This window comes from Cupressus sempervirens, chromosome 1, assembly GCF_028749045.1.
Source record: "Cupressus sempervirens isolate cs-2001-9-10 chromosome 1, ASM2874904v1, whole genome shotgun sequence".
In the NCBI taxonomy this organism is placed as follows: domain Eukaryota; kingdom Viridiplantae; phylum Streptophyta; class Pinopsida; order Cupressales; family Cupressaceae; genus Cupressus; species Cupressus sempervirens.
Window position 1 is genome coordinate 128,680,499 of NC_143118.1, and position 21,808 is coordinate 128,702,306.

The 21,808-nt window shown below is 33.3% G+C and overlaps 1 protein-coding gene across 6 annotated transcripts in view; it reads left to right on the forward strand.

Annotated features, from left to right (window-relative positions):
- Positions 1-21,808, forward strand: part of LOC149576500 (uncharacterized) — a 223,248-nt gene that overhangs the window by 50,453 nt on the left and 150,987 nt on the right. For all 6 annotated transcript variants that reach the window (XM_089817457.1, XM_089817448.1, XM_089817454.1 and 3 more), the window contains 3 exons: positions 3,526-3,702; positions 9,942-10,021; positions 10,128-10,157. In XM_089817457.1, coding sequence (XP_089673583.1) covers positions 3,526-3,702; positions 9,942-10,021; positions 10,128-10,157 — 287 coding nt within the window. The remainder of the gene's footprint in view (positions 1-3,525; positions 3,703-9,941; positions 10,022-10,127; positions 10,158-21,808) is intronic.

Here is a 21,808-nt window from a genome sequence, read left to right on the forward strand (position 1 = left end):
ATAATCATGCATCACACCTTGTCTATATGAGCAAGGTTATTGTACATCTATAACATCTCTCATATTTCAATATTCAAGAAAGCTCATTTCTTGTGTATTCTCTTTTGGAAGACATCTTTATTTTTGCAAGTGATCCTTGTGTCTGCAACTCATACATGTATGATGAACCTGCCCTTCTGACCATTGCTATTGACCTCTCATAATAAGGAGATTAAGCCACATTGAAAGGAATGTCATTGGCAAAGAAGAATTTTCCAATTTCATCATCCTTTATCTACACATTGAATAATTCAGTTATTCGATTATGAGCATCACTTGTCAACTTGTGTTTTCCCTAGCCTCTATTGCAAGAGCCCATGAAGAACCTAGAACATGTGCAACTCACCCCTTCCAAAGTAGAAGTAGAACCATGTGGTTGGCTTTGATGATCCTAGACATATGAGACAAGGAAGTAGATATAGATGCAACTACATTGTCTTCACAAACAACCCATAGTTTATATATCTCAATTCCATATTTTAGGTTGTCTAGTCACCCTAGAAATGTACATGTTCCACATGTTTTCCTCAGATACAAAGGAGGTAGAAATTAACCCTAGTAATGGTGCCATAAAATTCAAGGGCACAAAAGTGGCACTCCTACAACCTTGTGTCTAGATGTCCTATGATTGCTCAAAACTTGTCACAAATCATTTCAAAAGAAACTTACGATCAAAAGGATCCTTAGCATACTCTACTAGTAGTGTGGAGGGGCAATTTACACTTGTGGCTGCAGTCATAATGGAACTAGTGGTTTGGGTTTCACCATCACGGTCACCCTCTTAGCCCCGGCCTCAAGTGCATAATTGGGTTTAGTCCCTTTTCACTTTGAACCTCACTCTCATCCTTACTCATGCAATGAGAATTCATTGTGACACAGTAATGAACATTATAAAAATTTATAATTTTATAATTCTCCAAATTGCATGCAATGTAATGCAAAGGATTAAGAAAATAAGATTTTCTTTTTAGCTTTCTTAAGTTGTGTGAAATGCAAAAGTAGAGGATACACAACTAAAAATTGTTGTTCTTAGTCTTTGTCAACCAAGGATTTCACATTTTTATTACTTAATGTCATGCAAAGCAAAAAAAACAAAGGATAAAAAAAATCAAGCTAGTTGGACAAAACAAAAAACAAAAAAGTGTACCATAAACTACAATAATTTAATTTGTAAAATAGTAAACAATAAAAAAATTATGACAGTCATGTCTATGAATTCATTTTTTTTGTTTTTTTCAAATTTCAATGTTGAATCTTGATAATAATATGAACTACTAACAATGAACAATGAATATGCACTTGCAGCTATATTTATGAAGTCGTCAATATATTTATAGTATGAATAGAAAACTAAATAAAATAAATAAACAAACGGTGATAGAATCCTACCTTATGCTTGAAACATCCTTCGAACTTGGTGTAGAATCCCTCTTCTTTCTCTTCTTCTTGTTCCTTCTCACCCTCTTGCACTTGTAGCATTTCACTTTCACTCCTTTATTCACTGTTTTTCTCCTCTTCATCCTTATGTTTGAAATGAATCTGTGAGTAAAACTGATATATTTGGGCTTTTTGGCCGTGAGAGACACCAGGGCATTCTTGGGAGGGTTGAGGGATTTTTGGGCATCCTCAAGGCATCTTGAACACATCATCATTCCAGCGAACTCCTAACCAGTTCAAAAACAATTGTGGGTCTTGTTGTACACACATGGATGCTGAGAGGGGGGAGGGTGAATCAACATAATCTAAGATTTAAGCACTAAACCATTTAATTAAATTTGCAAAAGTAAAGAATAGATGCATAACATGCACACAAGAACACAGATTTTAACATGGAACATTCGAGAAGGGAAAAGCCATGGCGAGGATCAACTCACAATCTATGAAACATGTATCACAAGAGGCTCACTACTGGACTTGCAGTCAAGACTTACTGTCTTAGGGAAAAAACCATTAGACTTGCAAACCAATCACTTCTTCAGAGCAAGATGCAATTAGATTATAATGAAATGCATAATATGAACTGTTGTAGAAGAAGCATCTGCCTAGTGTTGATAAAAGAGTCCTCTTTGTAGCCCTAAGTTTTTGTTAAATTGACTCCACATACTTATCATTTTATTACAGGTCAATTTTGCTCATTACAGAACCTCACATAAACACACACATCTCCACAAATAATTAATTCTTACTTATATTATCAACCATATTACAAAACATTGGTTAGGTTGGATCACATAGGACCTAATCAATGAAATGTCCAACACAACAAATATGAGCCTTAACTGCCTTCAACATTATCAAAAATAGGTTCTGTACCAAGAAAGACTTAATCTGAGCATCAAACGTGTCACACCCCATCCTATGAAGAAAATGAAATAGGTCCTGATTAGTTGCAATTAAAGGAACATAACTAGTCGGATTAGATATTAATAACACTGCAAAAGTCTTTTTATCACCAAAGAAAAACCAAGAACATGTAGACCACCAAAAAATATTTGATTAAAGGGTAAGCTTTCTTCAATCATTCTCTGTTGTAACTAATCATCAAATGTTGGTGCAAACAAATTAACTCACTGAACAGACAATCACAGTGCAAAAAGGATAGAGAGTGTCTTCTTCAATGAGATGAATATCATGCTCCAGAGCACCAACAATATGAAACTCATATCTATGGTTCAATGCACATTCCTCAACATATTCCCAAAACCACAAGGCCAAACCAATCAACTGAAAAACCCTTAGTTGCCAAAAAGTGTTCACAAGATCAAACTCTTACAACTTTCTTTGTGGAAGATGTTATGACTTGAAAATTTGGCGGAAGGTACCTGACACCTATCTCATTTAAAATCATAGACCACACAACCATAGGATTCAATGAGGTGAAATGTGCAGCACAATATTGGCACATAGTCATAAAGATATGCATTGATTCAGCACTTAGACAATTTCTTCAACCACTCTATCACAAGTTTGAGCAAAAACTACAAGCCATAACAACCAGACCATGTGGATGACAACCAAAGTAAATCATCATTTAACCAAGAAAAAGGTCAAGTGGACCAATACATACTGTAATTCTAGACTGATATATTGCCATTTGATGAGCTCCAATTAAATATTTCCTTTTGCACCTATATCTATTAGCTTAGCATACCATGTTTGTAATTTCTTTGTGTCCTTTATTTCTTCACAAACCTGTACGAATTTTGAGTTTACTCTTGCTTGTAGCCAAAATTTGACTCAATGATCTGATGATTGATCCAACTTTCTCAGAAGACTCTCAAGAGTTTATTCTACAGACATTATGCACTTTTGTTTTTTATTTTGGATGTAAAATACATGATGTGAATAATAGGTTATTGAATTTGCATTCCTCTAGTACTCAGACATTTGTAAATAATCTAGTTGTTATAATTCTATGAAATATTAAGTTATATAGTCTAAAATATGCAATATATTCAAGATTTCATCCATTACTTGTACCTGCAGGAAGAAAAGGGGCAAATTAGTAATAATGAGCATATCATTGAGCAAAAAGCGCATTCCATGACACCAGGGAGCTCATTTTCTGAGGACACATCAGCCAAAACAGATCCTACAATATCAGATGAAAAACTTGAGGATTTAGTAAATGGCCCCACAGAATTTGGGGGATTCATTAAACAGGTTTGTCATGCATATAAATTATCATAAATTGTCTCTGGAATTCATCCTTGTGTTAAACATTCTGTTTTTTCTCATAAAATAACCACAATAAGTATAAGAGATATACTCAATTTCATAAATTTTGAAACTTTTAATAAAATTCAGCCTTTTGAAGAGAGAAATGTTTTGAGATCAAAATGATCTTAGTTGGATAGATGGAAGGGGCTAAGAAATCCTTGCAAACAGCTAGAAGCCTTGTCGGGGCTTTTTAATTATCAATCAATATAACTTAATGCCATAACATATTTATGAAACTTAGTAGTGTCATAATTAAATAGTGCAGGATGCACAGTTTCAACTTTGGCTGTAATGGCATGGTCATTGGTGGAATGTTAGTCCATCCTCAGATTAAGGATATCAGTGAGTGCAAAAATGGTTTACCTTGAAGGCTAGAACTGTAGCCATTTTTACTACCTACAACTATACTAATTTGAATTTGTGCAATTGAAATACTGAATACAAAGTGATAGAATTTTTTATTCCAGTTCTGTATCTTTATATTATTCTCAAATAGGAATGCATTTCTTCCTTTATAAATTGACCTTCAGTATACTTATGAAACTTAGAAGTGTCATAACTAAATAAGTGCAGCACGCAACATCTCAACATTGGATGTTTTGGCATGATCACAATTTCATTCTCAGAAAAAGGATACCAGCAAGTACTTTATGACTTCTTAAAGAGGTTTACCTTGAAGGCTAGAACTATATCCATTTCTTACTACCTACAACTACGTTTGTTAATATTTGCACAATTGAAATAACAAACACAAAGTAATAGCATTCATCATTCCACTTGTACATCTATTTATCACTCTAAAATAGGAACACATTTTTTCTACGGTCTTCCATATTATTATGCACAACTACTTTTTAAATCTTTTGCATGTTGATTGTTTCCAGCTACCTATAATTTGTCATTATTGGCTTGAATTTTCCATCTATATGGTTATGATTTTTCTCGTAGATGCTATCACTTTCTTTTCACCATATGTGCCACTGAATTTCAGCAGTAGCTTATTGAAGTCTTCTCATTAATTCTATATAAGCAGCTTGTGCTCAAACACACAATGTTTCTCTAAGGAAACTTATCTTTGTATACAATCACAATCATCTTCAAGACTTTGAAGATATTATGTGTTTGTGTCCATCCATATTCACCTTTTTTCACTGTTATTGAAAAATGCTAGTTGATCATAAGCTTGAAGAGATCTATTTGAAGTTTTAAAGTTTGTCAGCAATTTTATGTTAAAATGGCATGTTTCTGGAAACCTATTAGGACTTTTTCATTTGTGCTTTTGTTGATTTTTTTATGCTCATTTAATCATGGACAATATCTCAGACTATTAATTCCCTCCCAACCATAGATGATCAACTATTATTGTCTCCCCCAAGCACTGGTTTGCTGAAAAATGCAGATTGTCTGTGTTTCAATTGCCAAGAGAGGAAGATCTAATCTTCTTTTATACTTATTGGTGGTGCCCCTGCACCAAGGGTCACCACTGTTCCAATGTGGCCCATGAATTTAATGAGTGTATTATCAATATAATTATATTATCATAATAATAATACAATAGTTATATTATCACTATAATTATTATAATTATAATTTGATTACATTATCACAATAATAATATTCTAATAATATTATCAATATGATTATTATATCACAATAATTTTAACAATATAATTATTTTATCACAAAATTATATTATTGCAAACTTTATGTTGTATATGTCGGCCTAAAGGAATCCAACCATAGCTACAATAACATTAACACTCCCTCTTAGCTAGGGAGGAATCCTTCGTGATATTTGAATTATGTAGTGATATCCACCATAGCTAAATGAATTGATTAATTTTAATACTATATAAATATTATGATATAATTGTACCATCACATAATAACATTATATAAATGTAATAATTATTATATTATTGTATAATATAATTATTATATTATCAATACAATAATTGTATTTTCACAAGCTCTATGTTATCTATGTCGGCTTGAAGGAATTTGAAGGTACAATAGCATTAACACTCCCTCTTAACTAGAGAGGAATCCTTCTAGATAGAGTAGTGAAGACCACCATGGCTACTCCTAGAGGGTGGGTCTATCATGGCTACTCCCATGAGTGGAAATCCAAATGAACATAAGTGCTCATCATAGAATCACTCAACGTAATGTTCGCCATGGCTACTTTCAGAGGATGAATGAACACAAGTGTTAAGTCATGGTGTCTCTCACATAACCCACCATAGCTACTCCTACAAGGTGGAAAGAATAAGTGCACAAGTGCCCATCATGGAATCACTCAATGTGATGTGACCATCTCATCGTGACATTCACCATAGTTACTCCCAAAGGGCAAATAAACACAAGTGCTAAGTCATCAATTCTCTCACATGACATCCACCATGGATACTCTCTTTCACGGTCTCAAAGAAAAATGTATATAAGGGCTTATACCTCAAATTTCTCCATCTCACTAAAAACTGCATACAAGGGCTGGTACCTCAAATTTCTCCATCTCACTAAAAAATGCATACAAGGGTTGATACCTCAAATTTCTTCATCTTGGAGAAAAATGCATGCAAGGGCCGATACCTAAAATTTCTCCGTCTTAAAGAAAAATCCATACAAGGGATTGCATCTCAAACTTCTCCCTCACAAATAAGACCTTAATAACAAGGAATTGCACCTCAAATTTCTCCCTCTTAAGAAAGAATCATTGAAGCAGATCTCAGGAAATCACTATGCTAAGTCTCCCTCTCAACAAGGGCTTCATTCTCCACAAATTCAAGCTTGTCTCGAATATGCACAAATTTGAATCTAGCAAGGGGCTTGATTATAATATCAGTTTTCTAATCATTAGTGCTCATGCACCTCAATTGAATAGCAATCCTTTTCATCATATCTCTAATATGGTGACATTTGATCACCACATTCTTTGACCTATCATAATAAACAAGATTGGAGTATGCATCATTGTTGGTGAATCCCAAGCTCACCAAGTATCCATCTATCTAGGAATATGCTGACCTTTATGTTAGTTTAAAGGCCTTCAAGCCTACACACATGGAATTCCATCCCACGCATCATAGTCCTCTGATTGATATAGTTTCCTGATTACTTGAGAAATCATTTCAACGGGGTTTACTCCCTCTGAACCAATATGACCAAGATCCTTGAAAGTCAATTGAAGCAAATCCTCTAGTTGCTCCTTCTATCACAAAAGCATGCGCTTCTCACATAGTCCCAATCATGGAAGATATCTTGCTCCAAGAGCCTCTCATCACCTGGCATGATCCACATATGGCTAAAAGTGCTAGACTTAAGATCACCATGGGCCTATTGTTATAAGATTGAGCCCTAGACCAGAAAAGAATATAATCATCCAGAGATTAGAACAAAATCCCCTCACTAGGGGAGCCCTCTTGACTCAACTCTTCTTTGTAATCCTAGATGCTACTATCACCTGCACAATTACGTCAATGTCATTCCTGATGCATTATTTTTCTTTTCATCACATCGGTGCTCTCTTCTACTAACAAATGTTTGAGAAACATAGATGCAATAAGAAAGCATTCTAGAAACATTATCACTTTTCACGATTGCTTCTTCTAACTTATCAAGCATTTTGCATTTAAGTGCGATTTCTAGAGCCTAAAGAAACTTTCCATCCAAAATGTATTTGTCCAGTATCCTAACTCTAGTCTTCCAGCATCCTAACTCTAGTCTAAGGTCTATCAATTCAATTTAATCAAAGACTCTATAGGTCCTTATTTCTATTACACACCCACAAACATAGCATGATAATCTTAATAACCTTATATAATCAAGTATTCTGGGATGCAGTCCATATTATGATATCCTCATTGATGAGATACGGTAGATTATCTCTTATATGATTGATGTGTTGATGAGAATTACATGAGAATGATCTCTGATATACTTTGGTCCGCAATGATTGAGTTTACTATAGTAAACCACAAATCAACCGTCAATTTCTTCTAATCATTCTTAATATGGTGGGACCAGTAATCTCCAAGTCTTCCTTCACAAAAAATGCATTGAGTATTTGTATCAAGCCTTCTTATATTGTATACAATAATCTTCTATTGTCAATGATGTTTTGTCTACACATCATTCACTGCTATACATTGTTCCTTCTCAAGAGTTAGACAAATATACAATATTGTATTTTGTCTTAACATTAAGATCTCTCCTTATCAATTACTGGTTACTTAATGACTATAGATTTATTGCTTCCACCCAATTTGGTCTTAGATAATGACCATCACTATATAAGGTTGAAGCATAGAAAATTAATAATTCGGTGTCTTTATAACTCTTAATGGTCACATATATTATGTGTTTAAGTGCACCATTGGAGATTATGTAGGGGCAAGATATAAGAGAATCCATTATCATCAATCTCTAAGGATTTTTATTATCTTATTTTCATCATTGACTGATAGAATGGGTGAATAGCATTCAAGAGTGATGTTCCCCTTTTTTTCTTTCTCTTCCTTTTTGTCTCTATAAATCATATTCTCTGATCACATTAACTGTTAAGTATTGATAGGTAAGAAATAAGGAATCATTATATAGCTATTTGTCTTTCTTGATAAGTGTGGACTGCTACTATTCTTCCTTGCCATACAAGAAAGGCGACTCTACCTTCCAACTCCAGTCCCACACACTGTACTCCACTGATTTTCTCAATAGAGAACTCAATATTGATAATTGGTGCTACAATGATCTAGTTGTGTTGAGAAAGACCAAAATTGTTGGAGGTATCAAATACAAAGTAACTCCCCAAATCCTTCTTTCTCTCGACAATAACCAGTCTTCAGTCGCTTCCATATTAGATTGTACTTACTATTTAGTGATGCCAAAGTATTGTGGTTGGATCCTGGATAATGCTTGATAGACAAAATCGATTTGGTAAGGTCAAATAGACTGATCATATTACCAATGTCAGGAAAAGATTAATTTTTTAATGATGATATTTAACTGCGATGTTGCCACCCCGATTAGAACTACCTTGAATTTTCAAGGGATATCTTGATAGCAGAGTGTCTGAAATGTATTCCTCCTTCCTATTCGATTTGTTCTCAGAATGATTCTTCATTCCTTTTCTGTATTTATTACTAATTGTTATCCTCACCATTGCTGCAGATCCTTATACTGCTCGCTACTTTCCTTTAAAAAAAGTTCCAACATGACTTACATTCACTGGATGTTAGAATTTTTAGAATTTTACTCTTTTCTTCATATATTGAAGTCCCACCATGGATCTGTCTGATAAACATTTTTTATAATTTCTTCCCAACTTTTCTACTGGATTATGTATTTTACTCATTCATCATAATATCTTTGTTGCACATTGGTCACTGATGTATTTCTTTATATATATAACAAAGTTGGCTCCAATCAATGAACATCCTCATCCTTTGATGTGTGGCTTGCATCCCCTTCATTCCATCGCTAGACAATAATATTTTAACTGCAGGCCCCTAAGACTGAGCTGCTCTGATACCATGTTGTTTTTTTGATTGTGCTCATTTAACCATGGGCAATGATTCCATTACTGCTCTCCCAACCATAGAAAATACTTGATTGTCAACCCCAAGAAATTCCCTGCTGAATAATGCAGATTTTGTGTGTATTTTCTCATTTTTCAAGAAAGGAAGTTTTACTCTTTCTCTATATCTATTGGTGGTGCCCCTTAACCAAGGGTTACAACTCTCCCAAGATGGCCCAAAATAATTAATTATATATATCTCTTAATTAATTATATATCTCATATAATTAACATATATCTGTATTATCATAATAATACTATTATATTAATATATAATGTAACAATATAATCATATTATGACAACCTTTATGTTATCTATGTTTGTCTGAAGGAATCCGGCCATAACTACAATTACATCAACAGCTTCTAATTGGAATTTTAAGAAATGGAAGTAGTGGGAATATAGATAGCCATATATGATTGTACATATCTACATTGATATGTATCTCTATAGTATCATAGTGCATACAAAGGATTTTTTTTCTAGTAAAGAGCACAAACCAATTTTTGTTCCTATTTTCATTTACTCATTTGAATTATGGACTAAATCTAATTGAGTATAATCTTTCAACTGCTCTAGTTGATATTTGATTAATGTTAATGACAGGCACTGAGTGCAGCAGCACTGTTGGCTGCTGGAGCACTCTTAATGTGGCTGAGAGGAGAAACGATGAATATGAATGGGAGGTACTGTGTGTGTGGTTCTTTGGATGTCTGATTTTTTTCAAGTCATATATTAGATTTATAAATATTTGTCATCTACTGATTGGTTTTTTATCTTCACACATTCCAGGAGGTCTCGTATGGCTCAACCCAATAATCAGTAAGTCTCAATATTCATTCTTGTTGCATGACCACAATTGTAAATTGAACACCAGAAACATAAGGACAAGTGCACCCAATAAGGAGAAATAGTAGAGCCATAGATGGAGACCATGGAAACAAAATTTAGTTAAATAATTGGAAAATAAACCTATTTTGGAAGCATAACCTCAATATTATTGCAAGTTTTTAAAATGTTCTATTTGAAAATTATATGTTATGTTTGTGTTACAATATTATTCTTTGAAAATATAGTTATCATTAGATAGGACTGATATTGGGACAAGAGCTTAGTGCTTGCAGACAAAATAAAAGATTTTTTTAGTATATACTTTCAGTCTAGAAGAAAAAACTTGAGTATCATGCAGTTTAAAAGTAAGTAAATATTCAAAATAAAAAAATCAATGTTTTAAAGCATGGAAATAAATGTAGATGAAAGAAAAATTAATTATATTGATATTTGATAATCATCATGACACAAACATTTAAGTTTTAAATCATAGTCACCTAGAGATGGCAGACAAGGACTCGGACACAAATGCCATTATTTTTGGAAGTGGTACACAGGTACTTAGAGGTAGCTAGATTTGTGTGCATAGGCATCTTAAACCTTTTTACTGTTTCTCTTACCAGTGCTCCTTGGATTGATAAAGAAAATTCTACAAAAAAATCTAGTAAATTTTGATGCAAAAAAAGAAAAAATCCAAACTCTATTAATGTATTGTTTTAGTTATTTTGGTTCTTGTCAACCAGATTTTAGCATATTGAAGAGTACTCCCCTTGCTAACCTAAATAATATATACACAAAACACAACAAAGAAATAAACAAAGAATTGCAAGAATAGAAACACTTGCTTACTATTATCTTCAACAAAAAGACATTACAGTATCCAGAAAATAACATGCGACAGCCACGTGGGTATTTTCATTATAATAATCTACAAACTAGAGCCACTATATGCAACATCACAACTTCCCTGATAATGCTATTTGTCTTATTTATATTAGGAAGTTTAACCTCTCAAGAAAGTTTAGGAGGCCAACCACCATTATAGTATTTTCTTTACATTGGAATATGCCAAGTTATTCCCACAAATAGGTTTCGGCATTCATTGGAGTATTTGAATGGATTTTACTTTTTATCTTAAAGTAGTGCAACTCTTAGAAGCCATATCTTGTGAATTATGTACCTAACTGGTGATTATAACCACGTTTTGGAAACCTCTCGAAGCACTCTACAACCTTGGGCTAGCAAAGCATTAGTGGTCAAAATTTGACCCCTTTTCGGAGCCTCTAAGGTCTTCAAAACTGAGTCCAAAGTTTCTGTACCACCATACCAGAATCAAATATTCAATATATACAAAATGAGACTTTACCAACAAGATTATATATCCAAAATTAACCTCCGAGGAAGCATTTGGAAAATTCGTGCTCATAATGAACAACTTACTCAAAATAGTAAACTTGCCAAAAGCAGTGACTCTACCCAAAGATAGCCCTTATTGAAAAACTAGATAATATTTTCGAGTGATGCAAGATTACTCTTACACTATGGATGCTCCTACACTAGACAACCAGAGTAACTTGAAAAGTGACTTTGTGACATCTCAAGTGTTCAGAGAAAAATCAAGGTAGTAACCACTGTTCCTTATTGTGGCTGCCATACTATCATGACCAAGGGCCACACCACCCTTACCAACTCACAACCAAAAACACAATAATATGGAGACAAAGAGAAGATAAAATGCTTCATAAAGCATCCATTAATACTTGAAATTCATTACAATATTCTCCAAATGAGAGAACTCCAAATTCTTACAATATGAGAGCTTCGAAACCAAGAGCCTCTACAAGAAGAGATTACAACCAAAGAGCTTGAACCCAAAGGGATTCACCAAGAAGAACTTCTCACCTAAGATCTTACGCATTAAGATCCTTTGCCTCCAAAACTTTTATACAAGAAGAGATCACACCTTGAGAGCTTTATTACAAATGCTCATAAGCCTTTCTTATATAGGCACTTACCACCCAAGATATTACAAACACAACCAATGTGGGATAAAAGGCAAATACAACTACCTTAAAACAAATATTAAATTCCCACCCAAATACAACTAAGCACCATCATGTGGCCCAATTAAAAAATTACATTTCCTTTGTGGATCACAACAAATATTAAATGCATGATTAAGGAACTTTCCACAAACTTCTAAGATCCCACCTTCACACCTCAAATGACAATCATTTTTCTTAATTTTCTATTTATGCCACCTATGCACCTTGAAAATAGAAATTCCTCTTTCCCCTCTTTTTTCCTTTTTTCCTTTTTTTATTATTTTTCCTCTAATTTCATCACTTTCTCTCTCCTCCACAATTTTTTATAAAAAAAATAATTTTGATCACAATCTTGCATCATATCACCATTTGTTTTCCAAAAAATTCACATGCATGTTTGGAATACCATCACAAGAGTAACAATGCTAAAGAAACCAATACGAAAGATGATGGGAGATTAGAAGAAGCACCTACTACATTTGGTATACAGAGATGACCTCTCAAAGAAAGAATGGAATAGCATTTGGCCTAATTGTAGTAGTTGCAGCATGAAGAGATTTCTATTTACACCAAGATGGAAGTGTATTTTGGATGTAATAAAGAGTACTTGCCTCATAGGTAGAGCAATGTCTGACATTGTAGCATGAAAATTAGCCTTATGGAAAGGAAGGTAAACAACTAGGTGTGTATGCTTTGACAAAAACAAGGAATTCCTCAAATTGGAGCATAAATGCTTTTACATGTCCCATCATGTTATCAAACTTTTTTTGAATATAGTATGTGTTAATATTTCTAAACCAAAATAATATAAATGCAATATATAGAAAATCAGAAAATCATATGAACAAATGAAATGATTATTTATCCCAAGAAATACCAAACTACTCGCCCACAAAAGGTAATCCATTTATTGATTTCTACAAGCAATTACAACACTTCACGTTTACGATTGACATTAGTAATCAGACAATCATAAACTTTGACTTATATCTCCTTATAAATCACACACTAGCTCTCATAGAGGTGAATACAATAATAGATAAATTTACAACTTTCTTACAATTATCATTTGATAATCATACTCCAAAAGAATATAATATCAAAATGTATTACTAAAAAAAAGAACGAAGAAAACTAGAAAGAGTGACTCCGAAATCGCCAGACTATCCTAACACCTCATTTGAGCAAAAAGAAAAAATCTTGAGAGAAGAAAAGACTCATCCTTTCCTTGGCAATAGCTCAAGAGGCCTCCTCATGACTGAATGGTTGCACATTAATGCTGGAGGAATTACAAATCATTATAGATTAACTCCTCTAACATGCCAAAAACATTGATGAGAAAGATACATGGCACATCCAATATAACCAAAGGTTGATCCAAGTCATCATAAGATTCATCCAAATAGATGAATGTGATAGGAACAATACAAAGATGTGAAGAGCACACAATTAAATTTAGAGTAGGTGTGAATCAATATAATAACAATTTTTGCAATTTAAGACTTCTATCCAAACAATAACATCAAATATTGAAATAGACAATGATGCACGTGAACACAATAACACAATGTTTACATGGAAACCCAATGCGAGAGAAAAACCATAGCAAAATAATTGCTTTATATAAGCTTGTTCTATTACAATGTTTTGTAGGCACTAACCTATTAGAGGCTACAACCTCTATGTTTGTGAGCATCATCTCACTAGAAGCTCAAATTCTCACAATTTGCAAACAACGACCTACTGGAAGCACCAACCCCCACTATTGTCTTCATGAGCACCAACCCACTGCACACAAACTGCTTTTCCATCTTGATAATGATGCTTATTCAACTGACGATGTTCATTTTTCTTCTTTAATTTGATACTCATCTGAATGGATTCTTTTATTTCAGCACACACACACTATTCTCTCTTCCCTTCCTATATATACTTCTCACTGATTTCCCATATACATTTTATTTTCATTCCTCTCTTCTTAACAAATTAACAATATATATATATATATATATATATATATATATTGATCTTCCACGTATCTTTATACTTGTACACTTTCTTAATTTTTACTCATTCATTTTCTTGTTCTTCCACTCACCATTATATTTTGTTGTCTGACACTCACTCGTTCTCAATCCATCACTTCACTCTTTGATTCACTTATATTTCTATCTTTTATACCTTTATTGTAACTGTTACTTAATTTTAACTCATGTTAAAATTCAGTTCTAAAAGTTCAGATTTGCATTTTGCTGAAAAATACTTTTCATTTGATATTTGCAAAAGAATATAAATGTCCTTGCATTATTCATTTCTCGAATAGACAACTAATATTTTACAAAAGAATGAAATGAATTGAAATGCTGAAAGTGAAATATCTCACACAAGCCGTGAGTTTAACTCTACTACCTTTCATACATATTTAGAATATGAAAAATAGGACATATAAAGGTAGGGATAGAGGTAACCAGTCATTGCCTTTTCAGCTTTTGACTGGTTAAGCGACCCATGATGCTGCTCCTGATCCGTCACGCTCTGGTTTTCATTTCCCTGCATTAGGAAAAGAGGGCGGTTAGATCTCGAAAGATTTAAGCAATGACTGAATATCTATAACCAGTTATCCTATACATGTACGATCTTTCCCTATTCTGAATATGTATCAAAGATAGTAAAATTAAAAACTACAAGATCTAACAAAAAAATATAATGTTAAAGGGACATGTTATTTTTGATATGAAACCTTTTATTGTAATCAAATGAAACTTGCAGGAATAGGTATTGAAAAATTATGGATGCAAAGTCACAAAAAATGGTTTACGAGTGTCACGAGCCCGTGCTCGAACCTCATAAATAAATTTGCATAATAAAGACATGAACTCGGTTGAAGTACAACAACAAAATAACATCCTTTCAGAAGATGCAAACAACAAAATAAAGGAAAGTCACAAGGACAGTAATCATAAAGTTTGCGGCCAGCGGGGAGAACGAAATATTTATCAGTAATGGCATCTACAAGCAACAAAAAATGCTCCGTTTCCAAGAAGAAAAGTAATCATTTTTAGCATTATGAAATATATCAGATATGATGTCAACAGTAAAACATTTATATATCATGGTGGTTTCCAGCTTTAATTTCAGAAATGGCGGCTTCTAGTAGCCTCTAAAAATGTCAACCTCATAAGATAGCTATAGCTAAACAAGTCATATCAACTATGGTGGCTTAAAGTGAATATGATAGTAGCTTCTAAAATGTCAGTTTCAACAAAGGGAGTAAGAGCAAATCAATCATGTTGACCATGCTGTTTCTAAATAAAAAATGTGCCCAAAATATCATAAAATCAACAGTAAGACAATGGCAACTTTAGGTGAAACATTTATTTCAACTTTGGCGGCTTTGTACAGTACATTTAGAAATATGATTGCTAACTACTTTCAGCTGTGAATTACAAGAAATAAAATGCATGGAAAGAAAGTGACAACATTTGAAAAGGAAAAGGAGGAGCAGTAGTCACCATCAATGCACAGCCATGCTTTGGATGCAAAGAAACTCACATAGCCTCGTAAAAAAAATAGCTCTATCCAAATATGGCAATTTCAAAGTTCTTTAAATACATAGATTTCCAGTCATGGTGGCTTTTAAAGGAACAATGTAGACCTTCATTCAAATAGTAACGTTAAAGCTAGTGAATGGAGGACGTGAAAACCTCAAAATCTGGGCGTATTCAATGTAGATTACATTTTCTTGCAAACAAAATATAGTAGTAGATTGAAAAAAAAAAACTCAAGAAATCTATTGCAGTTGCAAGCTAAACATACTAATCATAAAAAGAGTTTCAACAAGAAGTAATCACAGAGATAACCTTCAAACCATGGTGACTCCGATAAAAGTAAATTTCCAACAAACCCTTATTATGGTAGCCTTCAAAGAGAATTGACGTTTAAATCTGAGACAAACAACAAAATGATCAAGCATGGCGGCCTCATAGAAATGCACAGGAACCCCAAGCATGGTGGCCTTGAAAGAGAAAACCCAAGTCATGTCTTCATTCAAAAAAAAAGCCCAAAAAAAACAAAAGAGTCACGACACAAGCATTAAATATGCCCAACATGTTAAAAGGAAACAGTAAAGCATTACTTTCTCATAGCAGCTCAAGCAGAATACAAAACTAAGAGTAATGGCATAGCATCTCCAGTGAAAACATGCTCTGCAAATATAACAAGAACATTACCTTTTACAACCAAGAGCAACTCATAAACATGACGGCTCCAGTAGCAAAACACCAGATGCGAGTGAAATTTTTGTAACTCGATAACCTTTTCAAGTCTCAGCTTGCATGATGACAATGTGGCAACCTTAGAAAACTCTCATGGCAGAAACAAGAAAGCATAATGATGCTCCAACAAATTGAAAAACCCAACAAACCCTTATCATGGCGGCTCCCAAACCCTAGCCACGATTTTTCGCATGCTCTCCAGGACTTCTTCAATGTGAAAATGAGCAATTTTAGGGTTGCAATGTAGAATTATATTGCCCCAAATCCAAATTCATACATTTTGAAATCCGAAAGATTTAGGATGGGATTTTTAGTCGCCAAGTTCAAATTAAAAGTGTGTTGTCGGGTTTTGAAGGGAATTATTGTTACTTTATTCATAGATTATCAAATTATTTTTGATAAATCTTTCTATTATTTTGCCTAAGTCTCATCTATGTAATAATAAATATTAATGGTGTAATTATAAATCATTAATATTTACTATTTTTTATGCAAAATTAAGGGAGAGAAATTTATTTATAGGTTACAGTCATTGAATTTAAGTGATACATGCGTCATAACTTGACCAAGTAGCTGGGTCAGTTCAGGAATGATTGGAGTAAACATAGGAACCTCTTTAGTCAATTTAAGATTCCTTGGTTGAATTTTGACCTTGTCTTGGCAGTTTGAGGCCATTTATTGACATTTTGAGTCTTTTGAGGGCAGTTTCAATGAGTCATAAGTCTCTTTATGGCTTTGTGGACCTTTTTCAAAGGTGAATTATCATTTTCAATGATTATGACTCCTATTTCAGAGGCACTTTTCATGGATTCGACCCTAAGGGGGTTTGTATTTAGTATTTTGAACTCTGATTTTGGAGGGAGTTCCGATTATGCAAGGGAGGCTTGTGAGACATTTTTTGTCCTCAGCATTTTTGTGTAGAAATTTGTAACTTATTTTTTAAAATCAAATACAAGTAACAGCAGCCGAGTTTATGATATCTGAATCTATTTTTGAGCCTTCTCTTCTTTTTTTAATTCTGTGTGTATTTTTAGGTGATTTGATAAAGGCAATTAGTGAAACATCATTTTTCCATGTTGCTTTGTCTCACCTAAACACCTAGTTGCAGAAAAGTATGTTTGTTTGCAGTTTGCAGTTTATGTTTTAAAAGGTGAAGCTCATAAGAGAGACATCTGTTTTCCTCCTTATGCTATTTCATTTTCAAACTTTTTTACAAATATTTATGCAAACCTATATAGAAAGGAAGTGTTTTGTATTCATTCAAATATGCTAGTAATCCCTCCTAGTTACCAATATTTGAATTTTCATATCATATTTTGGTGTATCACCTAGTTCTCAAGTTTAGAATTTAACATCTTAGGTTCGTTTTAGTAACTTCTATCCCTTTTCCCCACAAGTTCATGTTAGTTTGCTAGAGTTATCAGTGATTATCCAATAGGAGCCGGCCTAGAATTCAGAGGTTTCATTTCTAGGTAAGCATTCCCCACATGCAGAAATGAATTCCATGTTAGGCAAGATCGTTAAACTTGTTTAGTTTAACAGGTTGCAAATTTTAGCCTTAACATTAACCTTTCATACAATGGTTGTGATTTTTCAAAACATAATCGCACCTTTCACTTAATCCTAATTCTTGTTGTCTTAGGCATGACTTAGTAATCACAGCCTTTAGAAAATGTCATGCCCAGACTACGAGGGCAAAATGCACACACAAAATTTTTTTTTGTAACTAATAATTAAACATGCTGTAAGTTTGAAATGATGGAGATAGAAGTTTTAGTGCAGGTTCTTTACATTACAATCCTAAGATTTTAAACATGAGGACGATAACATCGTTAAAATTTTAAAACTTTCGTTATAAGATTAATATCGCTAAAATTATGATATTACATCAACTTATAATGATATGCAATAAAACTTACTTAAATAACAATGTACATGAATTCGGATCTAAAATTTCTTGCAATAACAAATCAATCAAACCTACATTAAAATTTATTTAAATAGCCAATTAATCGTTAAATTTAATCTACTTAATGGTTAAAACAATTAGAGTACATTTAAATTAAAACTAACTAAATTAGTATTTAAACATAACTAAGTAACTAAAAATTATTAACAATTACAACAAAAGACCTTAATCAAACATAAAATAACCTTACTTTATTAAATCAACTAATTATTCTTTAACAATTTAAAGTTTCATTTTAAACTAACTAGATATAAATAAAATAATATTAATAAAGAAACTAAAATCAATAATTAAATAACTAACTAATCTAAGACTAAACTTAAAGTTTAAAAACTAACTAAACACTATATCCTAATCTAACTACAACTTAACTAAACTCTTAACACTCTAACATAATTAAAACATTTACACAAACTCAAACTAAAACAATTAAATAACTAACCTACACCTAAACACATCTAACTCTAACCTACTAACTCCCTTGCCCTCAACCCTATTAACCCTACCAACCCTCCTCCCCTAGCCGCCACGTAAGCGCTTCCCAAGTGTCCCATAGGAAGGACTGAGCGCAAAACAAGGGAAGCGAAAAAGTGTCGTCCCATCCCAATCTGCCATGAAAAGTGGCGATGGGAAAGGGGCAAGGTGATTACCTAAAACAAATCAAATTAAGTGCAAATTCCTTTAAGAACTCAATTGCATCCCAAGGAAGGTAAAGAAATCATGCACAAGGTCAGGGTAGTACGGGTGACGTCATCCTTACTGACATGCAAGAGAAACTTTCAAGTTGACGTGCATGAAGAAAGAGGAGAAGAAAAGCTAAGATGGGATGTTTAAACAAAAGTAGTTATTGCATAAAGTTTTATAGGTGATAACATAGATATTAATTTCTTTAAGGAAAAATATATATATATATTCAATTTTTATGCACCCATGAGATTAGCATAAGATTTCTTTTATTTATTTATTCTCTTAGGAAGGAATCTATTCAAGAATATGCTCTGTGGTCTTGGAAGAAATAAAATTTTCTCCTCATGTATTTTCCAGAGAGTTTTTACTCCTGGGAGTGCATATTTTTTTTTTGAAGCAAAAAAATTTTAACAAGGCATGGTCATGTTATTTTATGCATTTCATTTATGTTACTAAGGATTTAATCAAATCTATTATTAACATTTTTCCTTTATACAAGCATGTCAATGAAAGGGAGTACATTAGGTATAGTTTCTCAGTTTCTTATTTAAACATGTATGTTTTATATTAATTCTTCATGGACATGGTAGGAGTTTAAATTTCTTATTATTATTACTATTTTTGATTTCAAGAATACAACCTCTCAATCCAAATGATCATATTTGAAGAACTTAGGAGGTGAATGATACTATACACATAATTGAAAAGGTGGTAGATTATTCTAATTCAAATTTGATCATAACCAACATGAAAATTATCAAGAAATGAAATATCTTTGATTTCGTAATATAGGGTTTGCTCTTGATTTGATCTCATCATAATACTTATACATCATATTTGAAAACTCACTATATCAATTCAACTCTTCATTATCATAATTAAAACTTGAACATTCATAATTCAAGACATTATCTACCAATAATTTTCTCACAAACATAAGCCAAATTTTTAAATTCTCAAGGACACATTGCAAGGGAAATTTCATAAATCTTTTTTTTTTCTATTATGCATCCTAGTTCAAGGCTCCTTTGGGAAAGAACTAGTAAGAAAACCCGGTGTCATTGCCATTTACAATAAGGTTTAAAATGCAATTTACAATAGGATCTCAATCCCAAATTTCAACCATTAAATCAAATTTTTCCTCATGATCAAAATCAAGGAATTTGGAATGTTTTCTGAATCTCTTTTCAAGAACCATGGAGGGAACCAATAACTAATCGGGTGACAACCAAGCAGAACCAAAAGAAAATCAAACATGCATAATCATACATGGTTTACACAATAGGATTCACAATGAATCAAGACTAGGGAAAGGTGGATTCTTCCAACCAGGAGAAGTCAAGCACAACACCAATTCAAATGCCCAATCGGGGCTAATAACCAAGAACTTTCGTTCTTCCATTAAAACTTGCCATACTCATACCAGGTTTGTGCTGACGGGTAGGGGCCCATAACACCCTACCCTTTATCCCTCTTCTCATCCTGAGAAGAGACTCTACATCGGTTGGAGTCCAACTAAACAGACCTCTCCCAAAATTGGTCACTTCTGCCCTCTCCAAGAGTGAGTAATACCAAAACACCCATGTAAGGAAAACTCAAAATTGCAAACATAAACAAGAAAAAAAAACAGCCAAAATGACATGGTTTTCAAATCTTCCCAACATACCCACAACCATACAACAGTGAAACAACAACAAGGTAACATGAGCATGAAACAAAGCATAAAAACTGAATAAGGGAGATGAGAATTCCCTACCTTCACAAAGAGGTAATGGCAATGAACAAGTTTGAGTAGAGTATCCCTTTCCTTCCTTCAACCTTCAAGAATTCCTCTCTAAATGTAGAGACTGGGTAACAACCAACTAGTCCAAGGAAGGCCTCTAAATAAGCCTCCAACTCAACCACCCAAAAGGAGCAATAACTATTTCCACCTACTAACAAATCTAGAAACTCCTAACTCAACCTATACCATGGTTAAACCCTAAGTGGAGATGAGGTGAGGTAACTCAAGATAACCATGGTCAATTTTCGCACAAAGGCAAAAAGGGACTTTTTGACTGACCTCAAAAGTCAAAAAAAGGGGCTTAGGGGTTGGAAAAGTCCTCTAACCCATACCCATACCCTTTGGGTATAATTATATCATGTTTTAAGTCTTAGGAAAGAGGTTTAGAGCCAAACAAAATCTAGAAATAAAATAGGTACAACTCCCTACTCTAACTTGCAATTAAGCACTAATCCGGATTAAGGGATGACTAACCTAGATTAAGAACCTAATAGAAAACTGACACTAACTTAAACCAACTTGGTCCAAAGGTTTAACAATTAACCCTAAACAGCCACTGCAGCACATAACCACTTTACGAGTGTCAAGCGACATTGAAAGAACATAATTACGAACATTAACACTCACTGAACAAAGAAGATGCATACATACATCTCACAATACAAATACGTGAATTACGAACAACAAGGTTTCCAAAATTAACACATAGAGATCAGTTATGTTCCTCCGTAGGGTTTCTCGGCTAAATATCTGCACACTCATTGCACACATCAGTAGTCCCGTAAAATCACATGTACATAAATGTATACGTATTCAGAAATTCACATAAATTAAAACATACATCAATAAGGGTTTCTTTATCCTACTTAATTCTTAATCATTTA